The 23,694-nt window shown below is 47.1% G+C and overlaps 2 protein-coding genes across 2 annotated transcripts in view; both read right to left on the bottom strand.

Moving 5' to 3' along the window:
- Positions 1–5,874, bottom strand: part of zgc:162816 (uncharacterized protein LOC571260 homolog) — a 43,560-nt gene extending 37,686 nt beyond the window's left edge. Inside the window, exons 1-3 of the mRNA XM_065013856.1 lie at positions 5,727–5,874; positions 2,153–2,302; positions 1,907–2,036 (exon numbers count right to left, since the gene is read on the bottom strand). Coding sequence (XP_064869928.1) covers positions 1,907–2,036; positions 2,153–2,298 — 276 coding nt within the window. The 5' untranslated portion in view covers positions 2,299–2,302; positions 5,727–5,874. The remainder of the gene's footprint in view (positions 1–1,906; positions 2,037–2,152; positions 2,303–5,726) is intronic.
- A 5,533-nt stretch (positions 5,875–11,407) lies between these two features.
- Positions 11,408–23,694, bottom strand: part of LOC135565735 (collagen alpha-2(VI) chain-like) — a 37,535-nt gene continuing 25,248 nt past the window's right edge. Inside the window, 4 exon segments of the mRNA XM_065013651.1 lie at positions 11,408–12,466; positions 13,436–13,770; positions 21,731–21,769; positions 23,666–23,694. The exon segment at positions 23,666–23,694 is cut by the window's right edge and continues 150 nt beyond it. Of these exon segments, the coding sequence (XP_064869723.1) occupies positions 12,200–12,466; positions 13,436–13,770; positions 21,731–21,769; positions 23,666–23,694 (670 nt within the window). The 3' untranslated portion in view covers positions 11,408–12,199.

Raw genomic sequence — 23,694 nt, 5'->3', positions numbered from 1 at the left:
ATCTAGCTGTACAGTTAGTGAGGTAGAGGCATCTAGCTGTACAGTTAGTGAGGTAGAGGCATCTAGCTGTACAGTTAGTTAGTGAGGTAGAGGCATCTAGCTGTACAGGCAGTGAGGTAGAGGCATCTAGCTGTACAGTTAGTGTGCAGGCAGTGAGGTAGAGGCATCTAGCTGTACAGTTAGTGTGCAGGCAGTGAGGTAGAGGCATCTAGCTGTACAGTTAGTTAGTGAGGTAGAGGCATCTAGCTGTACAGTTAGTTAGTGAGGTAGAGGCATCTAGCTGTACAGTTAGTGAGGTAGAGGCATCTAGCTGTACAGTTAGTTAGTGAGGTAGAGGCATATAGCTGTACAGTTAGTTAGTGAGGTAGAGGCATCTAGCTGTACAGTTAGTGAGGTAGAGGCATCTAGCTGTACAGTTAGTGAGGTAGAGGCATCTAGCTGTACAGTTAGTTAGTGAGGTAGAGGCATCTAGCTGTACAGTTAGTGAGGTAGAGGCATCTAGCTGTACAGTTAGTTAGTGAGGTAGAGGCATCTAGCTGTACAGTTAGTTAGTGAGGTAGAGGCATCTAGCTGTACAGTTAGTGAGGTAGAGGCATCTAGTTGTACAGTTAGTTAGTGAGGTAGAAGCAAAACGCTGGTCGCCGTTGGCAGTAAGTAACGTAACAACTTTTAATGCATTTCTCAGCAAAGGGTAGGTTTATAAAGGTGTGTAAGCAGCATTTACCCTCCACTATGGAAGTTAGGGTGTAGTGTGGAGGGGTTAGGGTGTAGTGTGGAGGGGTTAGGGTGTAGTGTGGAGGGGTTAGGATGTAGTGTGGAGGGGTTAGGGTGTAGTGTGGAGGGGTTAGGGTGGAGGGGTTAGGGTGTAGTGTGGAGGGGTTAGGGTGTAGTGGTTAGGGTGTAGTGTGGAGGGGTTAGGGTGTAGTGGTTGGGGTGTAGTGTGGAGGGTTAGGGTGTAGTGGTTAGGGTGTAGTGTGGAGGGGTTAGGGTGTAGTGTGGAGGGGTTAGGGTGTAGTGTGGAGGGGTTAGGGTGTAGTAGGGGTTAGGGTGTAGTGTGGAGGGTTAGGGTGTAGTGTGCAGGGGTTAGGGTGTAGTGTGGAGGGGTTAGGGTGTAGTGTGGAGGGGTTACGGGGTAGTGTGCAGGGGTTAGGGTGTAGTGTGGAGGGGTTAGGGTGGAGGGGTTAGGGTGTAGTGTGGAGGGGTTAGGGTGTAGTGTGCAGGGGTTAGGGTGTAGTGTGGAAGGGTTAGGGTGTAGTGTGGAGGGTTAGGGTGTAGTGTGGAGGTTAGGGTGTAGTGTGGAGGGGTTAGGGTGTAGTGTGGAGGGGTTAGGGTGTAGTGTGGAGGGGTTAGGGTGTAGTGTGCAGGGGTTAGGGTGTAGTGTGGAGGGGTTAGGGTGTAGTGTGGAGGGGTTAGGGTGTAGTGTGGAGGGTTAGGGTGTAGTGTGCAGGGGTTAGGGTGTAGTGTGGAGGGGTTAGGGTGTAGTGTGCAGGGGTTAGGGAGTAGTGTGCAGGGGTTAGGGTGTAGTGTGGAGGGGTTAGGGTGTAGTGTGGAGGGGTTAGGGTGTAGTGTGCAGGGGTTAGGGTGTAGTGTGGAGGGGTTAGGGTGTAGTGTGGAGGGGTTAGGGTGTAGTGTGGAGGGGTTAGGGTGTAGTGTGCAGGGGTTAGGGTGTAGTGTGGAGGGTTAGGGTGTAGTGTGGAGGGTTAGGGTGTAGTGTGCAGGGGTTAGGGAGTAGTGTGCAGGGGTTAGGGTGTAGTGTGGAGGGGTTAGGGTGTAGTGTGGAGGGGTTAGGGTGTAGTGTGGAGGGGTTAGGGTGTAGTGTGGAGGGGTTAGGGTGTATGTAGTGTGGAGGGGTTAGGGTGTAGTGTGGAGGGGTTAGGGTGTAGTGTGGAGGGGTTAGTGTGTGTACCTTGTCAAAGGGCACAGAGTAGGCATACAGGATGTCGTCATATCCGTGGTCGGCATAGAAACCGGCTTCTGCCAGTGTTGACACGACGACACAACTCCTAGACCCACCTGTCATTATATCACCACACTCACAACACACACACACACACACACAGTTCAGGTCTCTTATTGGGTTTGTATGTGTGTGTGTGTAAATGTGTGTGTGTGTGTGTGTAAATGTGTGTGTGTGTGTGTGTGTGTCTCTTACAGGGTCTTGTGTGTCTTCATGTGGGGTCGTAGTGTGACTCCCAGCTTGGTCCAGTGTTCTCTCATTTTCTCAGCATTCCTCTTCACTATATCAACATCCACAACCATTACAGGAGTAGACAGGGTGGTTATACGGTCCCCCTCCATCACACTACACACACACACACACACACACACACACGTGTCAAATCTCTCTCTAACCTGTCAATGGGGCAGAGTGTCAAAGATATAACCTGTAGCCTAAACTGAACCTGCAATTTAAAAAATCCAGACAACATTTTGACAACCTGAACGACACTGGAACTAACAGATACAATGATAAAAGGCCTAACTAAGTTACTGGGCCCCTTTACTCTTGGAGGACTTATTCACATATTACTGCATAATAACACGCTGCCCAGGCAGCCGCTAGATCCTCTAGATCTGCCGCTAGATCCTCTAGATCTGCCGCTAGATCCTCTAGATCTGCCGCTAGATCCTCTAGATCTGCCGCTAGATCCTCTAGATCTGCCGCTAGATCCGCTAGATCTGCCGCTAGATCCGCTAGATCTGCCGCTAGATCCGCTAGATCTGCCACTAGATCGGCTAGATCTGCTAGATCTGCCGCTAGATCTGCCACTAGATCTGCTAGATCTGCTAGATCTGCCGCTAGATCTGCCACTAGATCCTCTAGATCTGCCACTAGATCTGCTAGATCTGCCGCTAGATCCTCTAGATCTGCCGCTAGATCTGCCGCTAGATCCTCTAGATCTGCCACTAGATCCTCTAGATCTGCCACTAGATCTGCTAGATCTGCCGCTAGATCCTCTAGATCTGCCGCTAGATCCGCTAGATCTGCCACTAGATCCTCTAGATCTGCCACTAGATCTGCTAGATCTGCCGCTAGATCCGCTAGATCTGCTAGATCTGCCGCTAGATCTGCCACTAGATCTGCCACTAGATCTGCCGCTAGATCCGCTAGATCTGCACTGTCGCAGGGCTGCCAACTGTTTAAGAAAGCTTGGAGTGAGATTTGCCATTTGGATTTCATTGCCCCCCAGGCGCACCCCCTAGACGGGGAGCTGGGGGTCCTCCATCAGGAACATTTGACTCTTTTATAGATAATTTCCTGCAATCTACGTATTTTGACATGGCTTAGGCCTGTGACTAGGGTGGACAATAAAACCCACAGGTCAGGTGATCCAGGGTGGACAATAAAACCCACAGGTCAGGTGATCCAGGGTGGACAATAAAACCCACAGGTCAGGTGATTTAGGTTCAGGTTTAAACATTACATGGACACACCATTTGATGACTTTGAGATTTTTTTTTAAGGGGGGTCATTTAAAGTATGCTAATATTTTGTAAATATATTTTTTAGTTGGTTGTCACTTTGTTCAGACAGTAATGAAATGAGAGGGAGACAGGCTAATGCTATAAACAGTGGAAGGTTGGAAACAGGATCCCTGTTCTCTAGAAACAGTGGGAAGGTTGGAAGCAGGATCCCTGTTCTCTATAAACAGTGGAAGGTTGGAAACAGGATCCCTGTTCTCTATAAACAGTGGGAAGGTTGGAAGCAGGATCCCTGTTCTCTATAAACAGTGGGAAGGTTGGAAGCAGGATCCCTGTTCTCTATAAACAGTGGGAAGGTTGGAAGCAGGATCCCTGTTCTCTATAAACAGTGGGAAGGTTGGAAGCAGGATCCCTGTTCTCTATAAACAGTGGAAGGTTGGAAACAGGATCCCTGTTCTCTAGAAACAGTGGAAGGTTGGAAGCAGGATCCCTGTTCTCTATAAACAGTGGAAGGTTGGAAGCAGGATCCCTGTTCTCTAGAAACAGTGGAAGGTTGGAAGCAGGATCCCTGTTCTCTATAAACAGTGGGAAGGTTGGAAGCAGGATCCCTGTTCTCTATAAACAGTGGGAAGGTTGGAAGCAGGATCCCTGTTCTCTATAAACAGTGGGAAGGTTGGAAGCAGGATCCCTGTTCTCTATAAACAGTGGGAAGGTTGGAAGCAGGATCCCTGTTCTCTATAAACAGTGGGAAGGTTGGAAGCAGGATCCCTGTTCTCTATAAACAGTGGGAAGGTTGGAAGCAGGATCCCTGTTCTCTTTAAACAGTGGGAAGGTTGGAAGCAGGATCCCTGTTCTCTAGAAACAGTGGAAGGTTGGAAGCAGGATCCCTGTTCTCTAGAAACAGTGGGAAGGTTGGAAGCAGGATCCCTGTTCTCTAGAAACAGTGGAAGGTTGGAAGCAGGATCCCTGTTCTCTATAAACAGTGGGAGGTTGGAAGCAGGATCCCTGTTCTCTATAAACAGTGGGAAGGTTGGAAGCAGGATCCCTGTTCTCTAGAAACAGTGGGAAGGTTGGAAGCAGGATCCCTGTTCTCTATAAACAGTGGAAGGTTGGAAACAGGATCCCTGTTCTCTATAAACAGTGGGAAGGTTGGAAGCAGGATCCCTGTTCTCTATAAACAGTGGGAAGGTTGGAAGCAGGATCCCTGTTCTCTATAAACAGTGGGAAGGTTGGAAGCAGGATCCCTGTTCTCTATAAACAGTGGGAAGGTTGGAAGCAGGATCCCTGTTCTCTATAAACAGTGGGAAGGTTGGAAGCAGGATCCCTGTTCTCTATAAACAGTGGGAAGGTTGGAAGCAGGATCCCTGTTCTCTAGAAACAGTGGGAAGGTTGGAAGCAGGATCCCTGTTCTCTATAAACAGTGGGAAGGTTGGAAGCAGGATCCCTGTTCTCTAGAAACAGTGGGAAGGTTGGAAGCAGGATCCCTGTTCTCTATAAACAGTGGGAATGTTGGAAGCAGGGATCCCTGTTCTCTAGGAACAGTGGGAAGGTTGGAAGCAGGATCCCTGTTCTCTAGAAACAGTGGGAATGTTGGAAGCAGGGATCCCTGTTCTCTAGAAACAGTGGGAAGGTTGGAAGCAGGGATCCCCGTTCTCAGGTGGAAAGTTGTATGTGATACGCGGCAGGAATTGTCACCAATACACTAAGGATCTGCACAGGAAATGGTCATATTGATGGCAGTGGGTAAACACATCATAGATTGATTGCAGTGTCCTTGTCCATAGACTTATTTCAAGATAAGGTCACAAAGATTTTGTATTTGGGTTTAACTCTCTCTTTAAAAATAGGGCTAATTTCTCTAAATCACTCAACCTTCAAGAAAAAGCTATTGAATATCAATAGTCAGGTGGTTTATATCTACTAGTTGAAGATCCTCGTACTCTACACAGTCTAATCTTGAGGGGCGTTTCTTTAAAACATGCATCCAATCCCCTTGATCCCTTACATAACTAGACCAATCACATGCTTCAAAGTGCCACGGTTCACGGTTAAGTTAATTGACCTTTATTTAACTAGGCATGTCAGTTAAGAACACGTTCGTATTTACAATGACGGTGCTGTGGCAAGACTGGGCAATGATAGAGGTTCCGCTCGTGATGTTAAATTGCAGGCGTAGATGCTCCGATTTCAAAACGACTTGGAGCACAGTTCACGCGTTGACTATACAATCTACTAAGTAGAAAGAACGTGAAAAGAGGGTAAAATGCGGACAATGTGTTTTATGACTTTGTAAACATACTCACAAAAGTGATGTATCAGTCTCTTGTCCAGCGCGGCTGAGATGAATTGCACAGACACAAACCTTTATTCCAGATGTCAACTAACTAACTCGAACTAGTCAGCACCTAATCAACTGTGGTCAAGGTCCATCCTATGGTGTCCCTGCGTGACCAAACATAGCTGAGGGAGAGCGCGTCCTCTTTGACAAATCCGCTCATTCTGACGATGGTGCAAGCCGTAGTTCGTTTTTCAGCCAAACGGCAGCCCCGCGACTTTTTCCTTCACATTCATGTCTCTATAACAGAGCCTTGGTCAGGTTGTCTTACTGCCTACAAGGTTCTATATTTTTTTACCACGTTATTACTGTGTTATGTGTTCAGTTATTATTAATGGCTTGTGTTGTACTTACCAGTGTTCGCGGGGTCCCGACATGCCAATCAACCTGCTATCAAATCAAATCAAATGTTATTTGTCACATACACCATGGTTAGCAGATGTTAGTGCGAGTGTAGCGAAATGCTTGTGCTTCTAGTTCCGACAATGCAGTAATAACCAACAAGTAATCTAACTAACAATTCCAAAACTACAACCTTATAGACACAAGTGTAAGGGGATAAAGAATATGTACATAAAGATATATGAATGAGTGATGGTACAGAGCAGCATGCAGTAGATGGTATTGAGTACAGTATATACATATGAGATGAGTATGTAAACAAAGTGGCATAGTTAAAGTGGCTAGTGATACATGTATTACATAAAGATGCAGTAGATGATATAGAGTACAGTATATACGTATACATATGAGATGAATAATGTAGGGTATGTAAACATTATATTAGGTAGCATTGTTTAAAGTGGCTAGTGATATATTTACATCATTTCCCATCAATTCCCATTATTAAAGTGGCTGGAGTTGAGTCAGTGTGTTGGCAGCAGCCACTCAATGTTAGTGGTGGCTGTTTAACAGTCTGATGGCCTTGAGATAGAAGCTGTTTTTCAGTCTCTCGGTCCAAGCTTTGATGCACCTGTACTGACCTCGCCTTCTGGATGATAGCGGGGTGAACAGGCAGTGGCTCGGTTGGTTGTTGTCCTTGATGATCTTTATGGCCTTCCTGTGACATCAGGTGGTGTAGGTGTCCTGGAGGGCAGGTAGTTTGCCCCCGGTGATGCGTTGTGCAGACCTCACTACCCTCTGGAGAGCCTTACGGTTGTGGGCGGAGCAGTTGCCGTACCAGGCGGTGAAGCAGCCCGCCAGGATGCTCTCGATTGTGCATCTGTAGAAGTTTGTGAGTGCTTTTGGTGACAAGCTGAATTTCTTCAGCCTCCTGAGGTTGAAGAGCGCTGCTGCGCCTTCTTCACGATGCTGTCTGTGTGAGTGGACCAATTCAGTTTGTCTGTGATGTGTATGCCGAGGAACTTAAAACTTGCTACCCTCTCCACTACTGTTCCATCGATGTGGATAGGGGGTGTTCCCTCTGCTGTTTCCTGAAGTCCACAATCATCTCCTTAGTTTTGTTGACGTTGAGTGTGAGGTTATTTTCCTGACACCACACTCCGAGGGCCCTCACCTCCTCCCTGTAGGCCGTCTCGTCGTTGTTGGTAATCAAGCCTACCACTGTTGTGTCGTCCGCAAACTTGATGATTGAGTTGGAGGCGTGCGTGGCCTCGCAGTCGTGGGTGAACAGGGAGTACAGGAGAGGGCTCAGAACGCACCCTTGTGGGGCCCCAGTGTTGAGGATCAGCGGGGTGGAGATGTTGTTGCCTACCCTCACCACCTGGGGGCGGCCCGTCAGGAAGTCCAGTACCCAGTTGCACAGGGCGGGGTCGAGACCCAGGGTCTCGAGCTTGATGACGAGCTTGGAGGGTACTATGGTGTTGAATGCCGAGCTGTAGTCGATGAACAGCATTCTCACATAGGTATTCCTCTTGTCCAGATGGGTTAGGGCAGTGTGCAGTGTGGTTGAGATTGCATCGTCTGTGGACCTATTTGGGCGGTAAGCAAATTGGAGTGGGTCTAGGGTGTCAGGTAGGGTGGAGGTGATATGGTCCTTGACTAGTCTCTCAAAGCACTTCATGATGACGGAAGTGAGTGCTACAGGGCGGTAGTCGTTTAGCTCAGTTACCTTAGCTTTCTTGGGAACAGGAACAATGGTGGCCCTCTTGAAGCATGTGGGAACAGCAGACTGGTATAGGGATTGATTGAGTATGTCCGTAAACACACCGGCCAGCTGGTCTGCGCATGCTCTGAGGGCGCGGCTGGGGATGCCGTCTGGGCCTGCAGCCTTGCGAGGGTTAACACGTTTAAATGTCTTACTCACCTCGGCTGCAGTGAAGGAGAGACCGCATGTTTTCGTTGCAGGCCGTGTCAGTGGCACTGTATTGTCCTCAAAGCGGGCAAAAAAGTTATTTAGTCTGCCTGGGAGCAAGACATCCTGGTCCGTGACTGGGCTGGTTTTCTTCTTGTAGTCCGTGATTGTCTGTAGACCCTGCCACATACCTCTTGTGTCTGAGCCGTTAAATTGAGATTCTACTTTGTCTCTGTACTGACGCTTAGCTTGTTTGATAGCCTTGCGGAGGGAATAGCTGCACTGTTTGTATTCGGTCATGTTACCAGTCACCTTGCCCTGATTAAAAGCAGTGGTTCGCGCTTTCAGTTTCACGCGAATGCTGCCATCAATCACGGTTTCTGGTTAGGAATGTTTTAATCGTTGCTATGGGAACGACATCTTCAACGCACGTTCTAATGAACTCGCACACCGAATCAGCGTATTCATCAATGTTGTTATCTGACGCAATACGAAACATATCCCAGTCCACGTGATGGAAGCAGTCTTGGAGTGTGGAGTCAGCTTGGTCGGACCAGCGTTGGACAGACCTCAGCGTGGGAGCTTCTTTTTTAGTTTCTGTCTGTAGGCAGGGATCAAAAAATGGAGTCGTGGTCAGCTTTTCCGAAAGGAGGGCGGGGCAGGGCCTTATATGCGTCGCGGAAGTTAGAGTAACAATGATCCAAGGTTTTTCCACCCCTGGTTGCGCAATCGATATGCTGATAAAATTTAGGGAGTCTTGTTTTCAGATTAGCCTTGTTAAAATCCCCAGCTACAATAAATGCAGCCTCCGGATAAATGGATTCCAGTTTGCAAAGAGTCAAATAAAGTTCGTTCAGTACCATCGATGTGTCTGCTTGGGGGGGATATATACGGCTGTGATTATAATCGAAGAGAATTCTCTTGGTAGATAATGTGGTCGACATTTGATTGTGAGGAATTCTAAATCAGGTGAACAGAAGGATTTGAGTTCCTGTATGTTTCTTTCATCACACCATGTCTCGTTAGCCATAAGGCATACGCCCCCGCCCCTCTTCTTACCAGAAAGATGTTTGTTTCTGTCGGCGCGATGCGTGGAGAAACCCGCTGGATGCACCGCCTCCGATAGCGTCTCTCCAGTGAGCCATGTTTCCGTGAAGCAAAGAACGTTACAGTCTCTGATGTCCCTCTGGAATGCTACCCTTGCTCGGATTTCATCAACCTTGTTGTCGAGAGACTGGACATTGGCGAGAAGAATGCTAGGGAGTGGTGCACGATGTGCCCGTCTCCGGAGTCTGACCAGAAGACCGCCTCGTTTCCCTCTTTTTGGGGTCGCCGCATGGGATCCATTCCGTTGTCCTGGTTGAAAGGCAGAACACAGGGTCCGCGTTGCGAAAATCATATTCTTGGTCGTACTGATGGTGAGTTGACGCTGATCTTATATTCAGTAGTTCTTCTCGACTGTATGTAATGAAACCTAAGATGACCTGGGGTACTAATGTAAGAAATAACACGTAAAAAAACAAAAAACTGCATAGTTTCCTAGGAACGCGAAGCGAGGCGGCCATCTCTGCCAATCGCGGGGATGCCTGGAATGTTCTGATGCCGGGCTTCCTGGTGGTTGGTGGAGAGGTGTGGAGGGGGGTTGGGCAGGGAGCATTGGAGGTTAAGACCAGTTTTAGCCATTGTTCTTTCTCTTACGTCTGGCCTTCACAAGAGAAGCTCACGGTTTTTTAATAGGGTATCCTTCCTTTATTTGGCCCGGGCTATGGCCAAACAGTAGCCCGTGTAAAGTTGGGTTAATAAACCGTCAATTCATAAACTCAAGCCTCAGTCTGGACAATTGTTCCTGTATGATCTAGTCAGGTCATTACAGTATTTATTGTGTAAGAGGTGTTTTAAAGGGGAATGGAAACACTAAAGTTAAGCAAATAGATGTATTCAATCCACTTCTACTAAACATGTGCATTTAACATAGAAACATCTCTATTTTTAGGATTTTGATATTGAATCAAGTTTATTAGCTCTACGGGTAGTGCCGTCTTCAATTGCCAGAGTAAAGATTGATGCCAATGTTCCATTGGCAGGCTGGAGTAAGATGCTGTCTTAAAGATGCTGTCTTAAAGGTATTGTCTTAAAGATGCTGTCTTAAAGATGCTGTCTTAAAGGTATTGTCTTAAAGGTGCTGTCTTAAAGGTATTGTCTTAAAGGTATTGTCTTAAAGGTATTGTCTTAAAGATGCTGTCTTAAAGGTGCTGTCTTAAAGGTGCTGTCTTAAAGGTGCTGTCTTAAAGGTGCTGTCTTAAAGGTGCTGTCTTAAGATGCTGTCTTAAAGGTATTGTCTTAAAGGTGCTGTCTTAAAGGTGCTGTCTTAAGATGCTGTCTTAAAGGTATTGTCTTAAAGATGCTGTCTTAAAGGTGCTGTCTTAAAGGTGCTGTCTTAAAGGTGCTGTCTTAAGATGCTGTCTTAAAGGTATTGTCTTAAAGATGCTGTCTTAAAGATGCTGTCTTAAGATGCTGTCTTAAAGGTATTGTCTTAAAGATGCTGTCTTAAAGGTATTGTCTTAAGGCTGCAGGGGCACTATTGAGTAGCTTGGATGAAAGGTGCCCATAATATACGGCCTGCTCCTCAGTCTCAGTTGCTAATATATGCATATTATTATTAGTATTGGATAGAAAACACTGATGTTTCTGAAACTGTTTGAATGATGTATGTGAGTATAACATAACTCATATGGCAGGCAAGAACCTGAGAAGAAATCCAAACAGGAAGTGAGAAATCTGAGGTTGGTATATTTTCAAACCATTCCCTATTGAAATCCCATTGCGATATGAATGAAGATTCACTTCCTAGCGCTTCCACTAGATGTCAACCATCTATAGAAATTTGAATGAGGCTTCTACTGTGTTGTGGGACTGAATGAGAGGGGAATGAATCAGACTACAGAGAGAGCCAGTTCCAGGTCACACGCATGATATCTTCCTGCGTTCTGTTCCTCCTCAAAGGTATTCTCCGGTTGGGAACTTTCTTGAAGATTTATGATAAAAACATCCTAATGATTTATTCTGTACTTAGTTTGAAATGTTTCTTTCGACCTGTAATATAACTTTTTGAAGTTTTTGTCCGAAAAAATGGTCGACCAGCACCAGCGTTTGGATAGGTGTACCAAAAAAGGTTATTTGAAATCTGACCCAGTGGTTGCATTAAGGAGAGGTATATCTATAATTCCATGTGTATAGGGGGGGGGGGGCGTCAAGGCAAAGTGTTTCCATTCCCCTTCAAACAGCAGGTTGTGGCTAACTTCCAGACACTCCAGAGGACAGACAGGATACCTATGGTTCACATCTAGAAGATCTTAAATACAGGTGCAATACAGATGTGTACAAACACACACAGGTCTGGTTTCACCACAGCTAGCTTTATTACATACTGCTCAGTTTACAACAAATGCATTTTCAGTGTGTGTGTGTGTGTGTGTGTTGGGTAAAAGTGTGGGGGTGTTGGGTAAAAGTATGGGTGTGTTGGGTTTAATAGCTAGCTCAGAGTAGCTAGCTCAGCAGGAGGACAGGACCGAGTTTGAAACCCTGAACTAATTGGTGTGTTTGTGTGTGAGAGATGTGTGTAAATGAGTGGATGGTCCCCTGAACTAGAATAATAAAGTATAAAGCGGCACTTCTATCGAAATTACAAAGTTTGAAAAACTGAACTGTTTAAAAAATGAAGACTGTTTGATAAACAGAGTTGACTGTTTGTGCAACACGAGACTGTGTGTAACTCCTTCCACTAGAATAGCACCTTTAGTGTAAAATACAAAACGTACGGATCCCTCACAGTGAGGGATCTCTTCTAGAAACACAATACAAAAAAAAAAAACAGAAACAAGACTTACAATTGCAACCTCTTTCACACTTCAGTAACTCTCTGATGAGAAAGGCTTTGGTTGTTTGGGCTTAGCTAGTTAAAGGTAAAATCTGTCATTTAATTTATTTAAAAAATACAAAAATGTGGAGTGCCTTTTGTCTCTTGGACGAGCTAGAAGTTGAGCTTCCAAGTTCTGCCACTTTTTGCTTAAACTTTGAAAAGCACAGAGCACCTTCACATCTGAGAACACATTGATTTGTTTGTTTATTTCGTTACTAAAAAGATTCTTACGGATTGCACCTTTAACTGTTAGTTAAAACACAGCTGGTTAGCAGACCCAGCGGATGAAGCGTTCTAGGAATGTGGGTTTCCCCAGCGTGGCGTAGTCCTCTCCTCTAAAGATGGCTGACGTGTCTCCCAGGGCAACCTTCCTCAGCACGTCCTGGTCCGTGTCGGTCCCCATGGCGATCACCGTGGGAACACCCTCAGCCCGCCGCATGGCCGACACGCCCTCCTCCAGGCTTTCGCTGGCAGTGATTCCGTCGGTAATGAAGACAAAAGACAGTTCTGCGTTACGACGCGCCAGACGGCTGCCCTGTAGAGCACACAGAGACAGTATAGTTACACAGTATTACGACTGTAGAACAGAGACAGTATAGTTACACAGTATTACGACTGTAGAACAGAGACAGTATAGTTATACAGTATTACGACTGTAGAACAGAGACAGTGTAGTTATACAGTATTACGACTGTAGAACAGAGACAGTATAGTTATACAGTATTACGACTGTAGAACAGAGACAGTATAGTTATACAGTATTACGACTGTAGAACAGAGACAGTATAGTTACACAGTATTACGACTGTAGGACAGAGACAGTATAGTTATACAGTATTACGACTGTAGAACAGAGACAGTATAGTTATACAGTATTACGACTGTAGAACAGAGACAGTATAGTTACACAGTATTACGACTGTAGAACAGAGACAGTATAGTTACACAGTATTACGACTGTAGAACAGAGACAGTGTAGTTACACAGTATTACGACTGTAGAACAGAGACAGTGTAGTTATACAGTATTACGACTGTAGAACAGAGACAGTGTAGTTATACAGTATTACGACTGTAGAACAGAGACAGTGTAGTTACACAGTATTACGACTGTAGAACAGAGACAGTGTAGTTATACAGTATTACGACTGTAGAACAGAGACAGTGTAGTTATACAGTATTACGACTGTAGAACAGAGACAGTGTAGTTATACAGTATTACGACTGTAGAACAGAGACAGTGTAGTTATACAGTATTACGACTGTAGAACAGAGACAGTATAGTTATACAGTATTATGACTGTAGAACAGAGACAGTATAGTTACACAGTATTACGACTGTAGAACAGAGACAGTATAGTTACACAGTATTACGACTGTAGAACAGAGACAGTGTAGTTACACAATATTACGACTGTAGAACAGAGACAGTGTAGTTATAGAGTGTACACTGTAGGTAGAACTGTCCAGGTTGTTGACAGGGTGTGTGCGTGATCTGACTGTACCTGTGACATCACCAGGTTGTTGACAGCGTGTATGATGGCGCTGCCCAGAGAGGAGGCGGAGTCCATGTAGCTCATCCCAGCCAGCGAATCAGCGATCACCGTCAGATTGTGCGTGAGCGAAAACTCAACCTTCTGTTCTGATTTGCTGCCGTACTGCAGCAGGGCGATGCGGGCGTTCCTGTCGTCTGATTGGCCGTTGGCCAGCGTGAGGCGGCGCGCCACGTTCTCGATGAACTCCTTGGCTCGGCGGTGGTTCTCCACTCCCATCCTCTCTGACCCGTCCAGCATGAACACAAGGTCCACAGGGCGCTGGACACAGCTGGCCACCGCTGGCTCTGAAACACACACACACACACACACACACACACGTTGAAGACACACACACGCATTGACACACACGCATCTACTGGAATTATGAACATACATAGACACACACCAACACACGTTAACTCGCGCACACACACACACAGCTGACAGCAGCTGGCTCAGAAACACACACACACAGCTAGATAACATCATCTGTCTAGTCTGAGTGAAGAGGGGAAGAGGAAGTTGACAGGCTGTCTAGTCTGAGTGAAGAGGGGAAGAGGAAGTTGACAGGCTGTCTAGTCTGAGTGAAGAGGGGAAGAGGAAGTTGACTGGCTGTCTAGCCTGAGTGAAGAGGGGAAGAGGAAGTTGACAGGCTGTCTAGCCTGAGTGAAGAGGGGAAGAGGAAGTTGACTGGCTGTCTAGCCTGAGTGAAGAGGGGAAGAGGAAGTTGACTGGCTGTCTAGCCTGAGTGAAGAGGGGAAAAGGAAGTTGACAGGCTGTCTAGCCTGAGTGAAGAGGGGAATAGGAAGTTGACTGGCTGTCTAGCCTGAGTGAAGAGGGGAAGAGGAAGTTGACAGGCTGTCTAGCCTGAGTGAAGAGGGGAAGAGGAAGTTGACAGGCTGTCATCCAATATTTATATGCCAAAAAATGCCAAAAATAAATAACGATACATGTATTGTCACATACAACAGATATGTTTTACAGCAGCCTCCTCTTGGTTCATTGATAACCACAGATATATGTCATTATAATGGCCATGACATCCCTGCCATGTATAGGAATTAAAGTGCCAACATGTATAACAAGAACTGCAGGGGTCCAAGTACCGAACCCTGAGGAACACCTTATAATTTGTTTTTGGGTTCTCAGATAATTTGTCATATAACTGAACAAAGATCTACCCATCCTTTATCTGCATATGACTGAACAAAGATCTACCCATCCTTTATCTGCATATAACTGAACAAAGATCTACCCATCCTTTATCTGCATATAACTGAACAAAGATCTACCCATCCTTTATCTGCATATAACTGAACAAAGATCTACCCATCCTTTAACTGCATATAACTGAACAAAGATCTACCCATCCTTTATCTGCATATAACTGAACAAAGATCTACCCATCCTTTATCTGCATATAACTGAACAAAGATCTACCCATCCTTGATCTGCATATAACTGAACAAAGATCTACCCATCCTTTATCTGCATATAACTGAACAAAGATCTACCCATCCTTTAACTGCATATAACTGAACAAAGATCTACCCATCCATTATCTGCATGCTCTCTGAAGGATATTAAAAGCAGGTTATTAAAATCACTTTACTAAAACTTAAAGGTCCCTAACAGTCAAAACTATATTTGGATGAAACCAAATCAAAGTATGAAAAATGACTGTTGCTTCTACATTGATAAAGTTGAATCATAAAATGACTGTTGCTTCTACATTGATAAAGTTGAATCATAAAATGACTGGTCCCCTCCCTCATGTCAAACACTTGGATTCAGGAGGCGGGATTATTAAGGGCCTTTTGTGACATCACAAAAAGGCACATTTTAAGACACCAATAGTAATGTCTTAAACTCTTACCTAATTTAAATAGAGGGCATGGTTTGCACACACAACTAGGTAGTAAAGTGCCAAAATTTGACTGCAGCGTGTCAGCAAATATAATAAGACGTTTCCTCTATTCATCTTAGGCAAATATACTTCTAGGTTTCCACTTGTATCTGGTGTTAGCTAATTACTAGTTAGCTAGGTCTTCAGCCAGCATGGAACCAAAGCGGGGGAGGGGTTGCCCAAAACTCAGACTCATTGTCATGTCATTACATCACAAGACATATCAAAAGGGAGATTCATAAAAACTTCTTGATTTACTGTATGAACATTGTCTGACATACAGTATAAATGCCTATATGACCTCAATCTGTACTAACTTTACAACACATTTTTCCCCAGATGAACTATATAGGTAGCTTGATAAATAAACAGTGCTGACACTGCCATTTGGGCTAGCTAGCTAAATTATATAGCCAACATGTTGTCTATATGGATGCTGTTACAGTAACCAAACAGTTGGATAAACAAATGATTTGTGAAACCATGATGTGTGACAGGTTTGGATGTTGCATGCAATGTCAATGTTGTTTGAGTTGCTTTGTGTATCAGCACATTTGATTGAGATAATCTGACTGCAACAATGTTCACTGAGTCCATGTTGCTTGACAGGCGTTTTCAAAGAACTGTCCGTCAAGGTAAGATCCCTGCCCACTCAGCCCACTAGCTCCCCACCCACTCAGTCTACTAGCTCCCTGCCCACTCAGTCTACTAGCTCCCCGTCCACTCAGCCCACTAGCTACCTGCCCACTCAGTCTACTAGCTCCCCACCCACTCAGTCTACTAGCTCCCTGCCCACTCAGTCTACTAGCTCCCTGTCCACTCAGCCCACTAGCTCCCCACCCACTCAGCCCACTAGCTCCCCACCCACTCAGTCTACTAGCTCCCCACCCACTCAGCCCACTAGCTACCTGCCCACTCAGTCTACTAGCTCCCTGTCCACTCAGCCCACTAGCTCCCCACCCACTCAGCCCACTAGCTCCCCACCCACTCAGCCCACTAGCTCCCCACCCACTCAGTCTACTAGCTCCCTGCCCACTCAGTCTACTAGCTCCCCGTCCACTCAGCCCACTAGCTACCTGCCCACTCAGTCTACTAGCTCCCCACCCACTCAGTCTACTAGCTCCCTGCCCACTCAGTCTACTAGCTCCCTGTCCACTCAGCCCACTAGCTCCCCACCCACTCAGCCCACTAGCTCCCCACCCACTCAGTCTACTAGCTCCCTGCCCACTCAGTCTACTAGCTCCCCACCCACTCAGTCTACTAGCTCCCTGTCCACTCAGCCCACTAGCTCCCCACCCACTCAGTCCACTAGCTCCCCACCCACTCAGTCTACTAGCTCCCTGCCCACTCAGCCCACTAGCTCCCTGTCCACTCAGCCCACTAGCTCCCCACCCACTCAGCCCACTAGCTCCCCACCCACTCAGTCTACTAGCTCCCCACCCACTCAGCCCACTAGCTCCCCACCCACTCAGTCTACTAGCTCCTGTCCACTCAGCCCACTAGCTCCCCACCCACTAAGCCCACTAGCTCCCCACCCTCTCAGCCCACTAGCTCCCCACTCAGCCCACTAGCTCCCACCCACTCAGCCCACTAGCTCCCCACCCACTCAGCCCACTAGCTCCCCACCCACTCAGTCTACTAGCTCCCTGCCCACTCAGTCTACTAGCTCCCTGTCCACTCAGTCTACTAGCTCCCCGCCCACTCAGTCTACTAGCTCCCTGTCCACTCAGTCTACTAGCTCCCTGCCCACTCAGTCTACTAGCTCCCTGTCCACTCAGTCTACTAGCTCCATGTCCACTCAGTCTACTAGCTCCCTGCCCACTCAGTCTACTAGCTCCCTGTCCACTCAGTCTACTATCTCCCTGCCCACTCAGTCTACTAGCTCCCTGTCCACTCAGTCTACTAGCCCCCCGTCTACTAGCTCCCCGTCCACTCAGTCTACTAGCTCCCTGTCCACTCAGTCTACTAGCTCCCTGTCCACTCAGTCTACTAGCTCCCTGTCCACTCAGTCTACTAGCTCCCCGTCTACTAGCTCCCCGTCCACTCAGTCTACTAGCTCCCTGCCCACTCAGTCTACTAGCTCCCTGCCCACTCAGTCTACTAGCTCCCTGTCCACTCAGTCTACTAGCTCCCTGCCCACTCAGTCTACTAGCTCCCTGTCCACTCAGTCTACTAGCTCCCCGTCCACTCAGTCTACTAGCTCCCCGCCCACTCAGTCTACTAGCTACCTGTCCACTCAGTCTACTAGCTCCCTGTCCACTCAGTCTACTAGCTCCCCGTCCACTCAGTCTACTAGCTCCCTGTCCACTCAGTCTACTAGCTCCCTGTCCACTCAGTCTACTAGCTCCCTGCCCACTCAGTCTACTAGCTACCTGCCCACTCAGTCTACTAGCTCCCTGTCCACTCAGTCTACTAGCTCCCTGTCCACTCAGTCTACTAGCTCCCTGTCCACTCAGTCTACTAGCTCCCTGTCCACTCAGTCTACTAGCTCCCTGTCCACTCAGTCTACTAGCTCCCCGTCCACTCAGTCTACTAGCTCCCCGTCCACTCAGTCTACTAGCTCCCCGGCCACTCAGTCTACTAGCTCCCCGCCTACTAGCTCCCTGTCCACTCAGTCTACTAGCTCCCTGTCCACTCAGTCTACTAGCTCCCTGCCCACTCTGTCTACTAGCTTCCTGCCCACTCAGTCTACTAGCTCCCTGCCCACTCAGCCCACTAGCTCCCCACCCACTCAGTCTACTAGCTCCCCACCCACTCAGCCCACTAGCTCCCCACCCACTCAGTCTACTAGCTCCCCGTCCACTCAGCCCACTAGCTCCCCACCCACTCAGCCCACTAGCTCCCCACCCACTCAGCCCACTAGCTCCCCACCCACTCAGTCTACTAGATCCCCGCCCACTCAGTCTACTAGCTCCCTGTCCACTCAGTCTACTAGCTCCCTGTCCACTCAGTCTACTAGCTCCCTGCCCACTCAGTCTACTAGCTCCCTGCCCACTCAGTCTACTAGCTCCCTGCCCACTCAGTCTACTAGCTCCCTGCCCACTCAGTCTACTAGCTCCCTGTCCACTCAGTCTACTAGCTCCCTGCCCACTCAGTCTACTAGCTCCCTGCCCACTCAGTCTGCTAGCTCCCTGTCCACTCAGTCTACTAGCTCCCTGTCCACTCAGTCTACTAGCTCCCTGCCCACTCAGTCTGCTAGCTCCCTGTCCACTCAGTCTACTAGCTCCCTGTCCACTCAGTCTACTAGCTCCCTGCCCACTCAGTCTACTAGCTCCCTGTCCACTCAGTCTACTAGCTCCCTGCCCACTCAGTCTACTAGCTCCCTGTCCACTCAGTCTACTAGCTCCCTGCCCACTCAGTCTACTAGCTCCCTGCCCACTCAGTCTACTAGCTCCCTGCCCACTCAGTCTACAAGCTCCCTGTCCACTCAGTCTACTAGCTCCCTGCCCACTCAGTCTACTAGCTCCCTGCCCACTCAGTCTACTAGCTCCCTGCCCACTCAGTCTACTAGCTCCCTGTCCACTCAGTCTACTAGCTCCCTGCCCACTCAGTCTGCTAGCTCCCTGTCCACTCAGTCTACTAGCTCCCTGTCCACTCAGTCTACTAGCTCCCTGCCCACTCAGTCTGCTAGCTCCCTGTCCACTCAGTCTACTAGCTCCCTGTCCACTCAGTCTACTAGCTCCCTGCCCACTCAGTCTACTAGCTCCCTGCCCACTCAGTCTACTAGCTCCCTGTCCACTCAGTCTACTAGCTCCCCGTCCACTCAGTCTGTCTTGTCAGACTACGAAGGAAGAAGAAAACATCTAAAATATTTACCATCTTGATCAGGAAAAAATATTGTGTGTGATGTTTCAGTCACTCAAAAGGCTATTTTACTGACTGTTTTAGGGACCTGTAACATGGCTGACCTGAAGGATGGTTGGAGTAGGACTCAGACATACAACAACAACATGACTCATTGTTTCCCTTCACACTAATGATTTATTTCACATAGGCAAACATGACAGGAAAGGAAAACATACTCTGCTAAAAATACATGATCACATCTTTAAGATATTCTCTCTGTAGGATATTGTTAATCCAATAATACCTATATTTAGCTGACGCTAAGCATGTTGCAGTCTCAGAGCTAAAATAACACAGTAAACTTCTCTTTTTTTTAAACGTTCTCTGTTTTCCCAACTGATTCAATATATTCTCTACCCAATAATCCTACAGGCCTAAAGTGTAATGCCCATAACCAACCCAAACACTAACATTCACAGAAAAATAAAATGGCTGCTGTAACTATGGCGATGTGCAAAACTGCAAAAACGGTGTCTTTGAGGAATCATGCAGTGATTCAGCAAGTGGTTCGAGGGATTTGAGTGGTTCACAGTGGTAAATGTTAGCTATGAGATATGTAGCAGCAAAACTTACCACCTGCCTGAAGCTTGTCTACTCTGTTAGCATCTTCCCAGAGCTATGCATACTAACAAAAAGTGCTTAAATAGGTTTAAAATATTCCAAGCGAAATTAGACTAAACTGACTAAGTGATTGCATCGAGTTAACAATATTAGCATTAAACATTAGCACAGAGCTTACACTTAGCATATAGCTAACAATATTAGCATTAAGGTGACAATATAAGCAGCGCTAGCACCCTTAATCCATTAATTAGCACTGTTAACTCATTAGCTAGCATCGTTAGTGCATTAGGCAGTAACATTAGCTCATCAGCTAGTTTTGTTAGATTGCTAGCTAGCACTTTTAGCCCATTAACACAGCCCCAGTGCTTTGGCTGGGTCTCCCATGATGTCTCCGTAGACCAGCCTGAAGGAGTCGATGAACAGCTGTGTCCACTGCTGCCTGTCAGCGCCTGGCTGAGCTAGCTTAGCCCGCTGAGCCGTGTAGGCCATGGTCGCCACGCCAACCCCATACTGCTGCTCCCGTAGGCTGCCCAGCAGGCTGGCTACGCCCCCGACTGAGGAGGGGACCATTGAGGGGCTGCCTTGCTCCGCAAGCTCCTCCCAGGGGGGAGGGGCCACGCTGTCAGGCACGGGCACGCCCCCTCCTGCAACGAGCGGGAGAATGGTGGGCGGAAGAACGCGACACGACGCATCAACATCCCAAATGGTCACTTCCCAATATGGCCTCCGGTACACCCAATATGACCTCCGGTACACCCAATATGACCTCCGGTACACCTACTATGGCCTCCGGTACATCTAATATGGCCTCCGGTACATCTAATATGGCCTCCGGTACACCCAATATGGCCTCCGGTACACCTAATATGGCCTCCGGTACACCTAATATGGCCTCCGGTACACCTAATATGGCCTCCGGTACACCCAATATGGCCTCCGGTACACCTAATATGGCCTCCGGTACACCTAATATGGCCTCCGGTACACCTAATATGGCCTCCGGTACACCTAATATGGCCTCCGGTACACCCAATATGGCCTCCGGTACACCCAATATGGCCTCCGGTCCGGTACACCTAATATGGCCTCCGGTACACCTAATATGGCCTCCGGTACACCTAATATGGCCTCCGGTCCGGTACACCTAATATGGCCTCCGGTACACCTAATATGGCCTCCGGTACACTTAATATGGCCTCCGGTACACCTAATATGGCCTCCGGTACACCCAATATGGCCTCCGGTACACCCAATATGGCCTCCGGTCCGGTACACCTAATATGGCCTCCGGTACACCTAATATGGCCTCCGGTACACCTAATATGGCCTCCGGTACACCTAATATGGCCTCCGGTCCGGTACACCTAATATGGCCTCCGGTACACTTAATATGGCCTCCGGTACACTTAATATGGCCTCCGGTACACCTAATATGGCCTCCCACCCAATATGGCCTCCGGTCCGGTACACCTAATATGGCCTCCGGTACACCCAATATGGCCTCCGGTCCGGTACACCTAATATGGCCTCCGGTACACCTAATATGGCCTCCGGTCCGGTACACCTAATATGGCCTCCGGTACACCTAATATGGCCTCCGGTACACCTAATATGGCCTCCGGTACACTTAATATGGCCTCCGGTACACCTAATATGGCCTCCGGTACACCCACCAAGCATGTAGCTTCTCAGTTCTACTCTCTCTACCTCGTTAGTTCTTCCTTACTATGTGGACATTGTAGAGCCTCAAGGTGATGGACTGCCATGCTCATGTAAACCTTTAAACGTTTTCTGATGTCAAACCAAGCGAGACAGTGTGGAGAACGAGTTCAGTACTGGACTGGACTGCACTCAACCAGCAGGTTCAGGGTTCAAAACCAACTTTAATCACAGCCCTTAGGGCATGTGACAATTAAAAATCAGAATGAAAATCCTCAGAATAATCTTACCAGTTTTACAGGGGAGGTCAGGACACACGATGACAGGATCTGACAGAATGATAAAGAGACAAAGAGAGAGGTTATTTTTTTTTAACTTTAATTTTTTTTTCTACATTGTAGAATAATAGTGAAGACATCAAAACTATGAAATAACACATATGTATTCATGTAGTAACCAAAATAGTGTTAAACAAATCAAAATATATTTTATATTTGAGATTCTTCAAAGTAGCCACCCTTCAAGTGCAGTTGCAAAAACCACCAAGCGCTATGATGAAACTGGCTCTCATGAGGACCGCCACAGGAAAGGAAGACCAAGAATTACCTCTGCTGCAGAGGATAAGTTCATTAGAGTTACCTGGCTCTCATGAGGACCGCCACAGGAAAGGAAGACCAAGAATTACCTCTGCTACAGAGGGTAAGTTCATTAGAGTTAACTGGCTCTCATGAGGAACGCCACAGGAAAGGAAGACCCTGAGTTACCTCTGCTGCAGAGGATAAGTTCATTAGAGTTACCTGCCTCAGAAACTGCAGCCCAAATAAATGCTTCAGAGTTCAAGTAACAGACACATCTCAACATCAACTGTTCAGAGGAGACTGTGTGAATCAGGCGTTCATGGTCAAATTGCTGCAAAGAAACCAATACTAAAGGACACCAAAAAAGAAGAAGAGACTTGCTTGGGTCAAGAAAAACAAGCAATAGACGTTAGACCGGTGGAATTCTGTCCTTTGGTCTGATTTTTTGGTTCCAACCACCTTGTCTTTGTGAGATGCAGAGTAGGTGAACGGATGATCTCCGCATGTGTGGTTCCCACCTTGAAGCATGGAGGAGGAGGTGTGATGGTGCTTTGCTGGTGACACAGTCAGTGATTTATTTTGAATTCAAGGCACACTTAACCAGCATGGCTACCACAGCATTCTGCAGCGATACGCCGTCACATTTCGTTTGCGCTTAGTGGGACTATCATTTGTTTTTCAACAGGACAATGACCTAACACATCTCCAGGCTGTGTAAGGACTATTTGAACACGGACAGTGATGGAGTGCAGCATCAGATGACCTGGCCTCCACAATCACCTGACCTCAACCCAATTGAGATGGTTTGGGATGAGTTGGACTGCAGAATGAAGGAAAAGCAGCCAACAAGTGCTCAGCATATGTGGGAACGCCTTCAAGACTGTTGAAAAAGCATTCCTCGTGAAGCTGGTTGAGAGAATGCCAAGAGTGTGCAAAGCTGTCATCAAGGTCCTTCTGAGAGTCAGTTTCATCATAGCTCTTGATGATTTTTGCATCTGCACTTGAAGGGTGGCTACTTTGAAGAATCTCAAATATAAAATATATTTAGATTTTTAAACACTTTTAGTTACTACATGACTCCATGTGTTATTTCATAGTTTTGAAGTCTTCACTATTATTCTACATGTAGAAAATAGTACAAATAAAGAAAACCCCTTGAATGAGTAGGTGTGTCCAAACTTTTGACAGGGTCCCCACTAGAATTGTTGTTGTTGGTCCCCACTAGAATAGTAAACTAACAGATATTTTGACCAACTGGGGACATGTTGTTGGTCCCCACAAGGTTAAATGTTATTTCTAGGGGGTTAAGGTTAGAATTAGGCTTAGGGGTTAGTTTTAGGGTTATTAGCTATGGTTAGGGTCAGGGTTAGGTTTTGGGTTAAGAGTTAGGGTTAGGAGCTATGGTTATGGTCAGGGTCAGGTTGTGGGGTTAGAGTTAGGGTTAGTTTTAGGGTTAGGAGTCAGGGTTAGGAGCTATGGTTAGGGTCAGGGTCAGGTTTTGGGGTTAGAGTTCGGGTTAAGGGTTAGGGAAAATATAATTTTGAATCGGACAAGGTTAGTTATAAAAGACTGTGTGTGTGTGTGTGTGTGTGTGTGTACATACTGTAGGTGTGTGTGTGTACATACTGTAGGTGTGTGTGTGTGTACCTGGGCAGAGCACGGTCTCTATCTTGTCG

The sequence above is a fragment of the Oncorhynchus nerka genome, linkage group LG9b (assembly GCF_034236695.1).
Source record: "Oncorhynchus nerka isolate Pitt River linkage group LG9b, Oner_Uvic_2.0, whole genome shotgun sequence".
Taxonomy (NCBI): domain Eukaryota; kingdom Metazoa; phylum Chordata; class Actinopteri; order Salmoniformes; family Salmonidae; genus Oncorhynchus; species Oncorhynchus nerka.
Note: the sequence above shows the minus strand (reverse complement) of the source record. Positions and strands in the feature narration are given on the sequence as shown.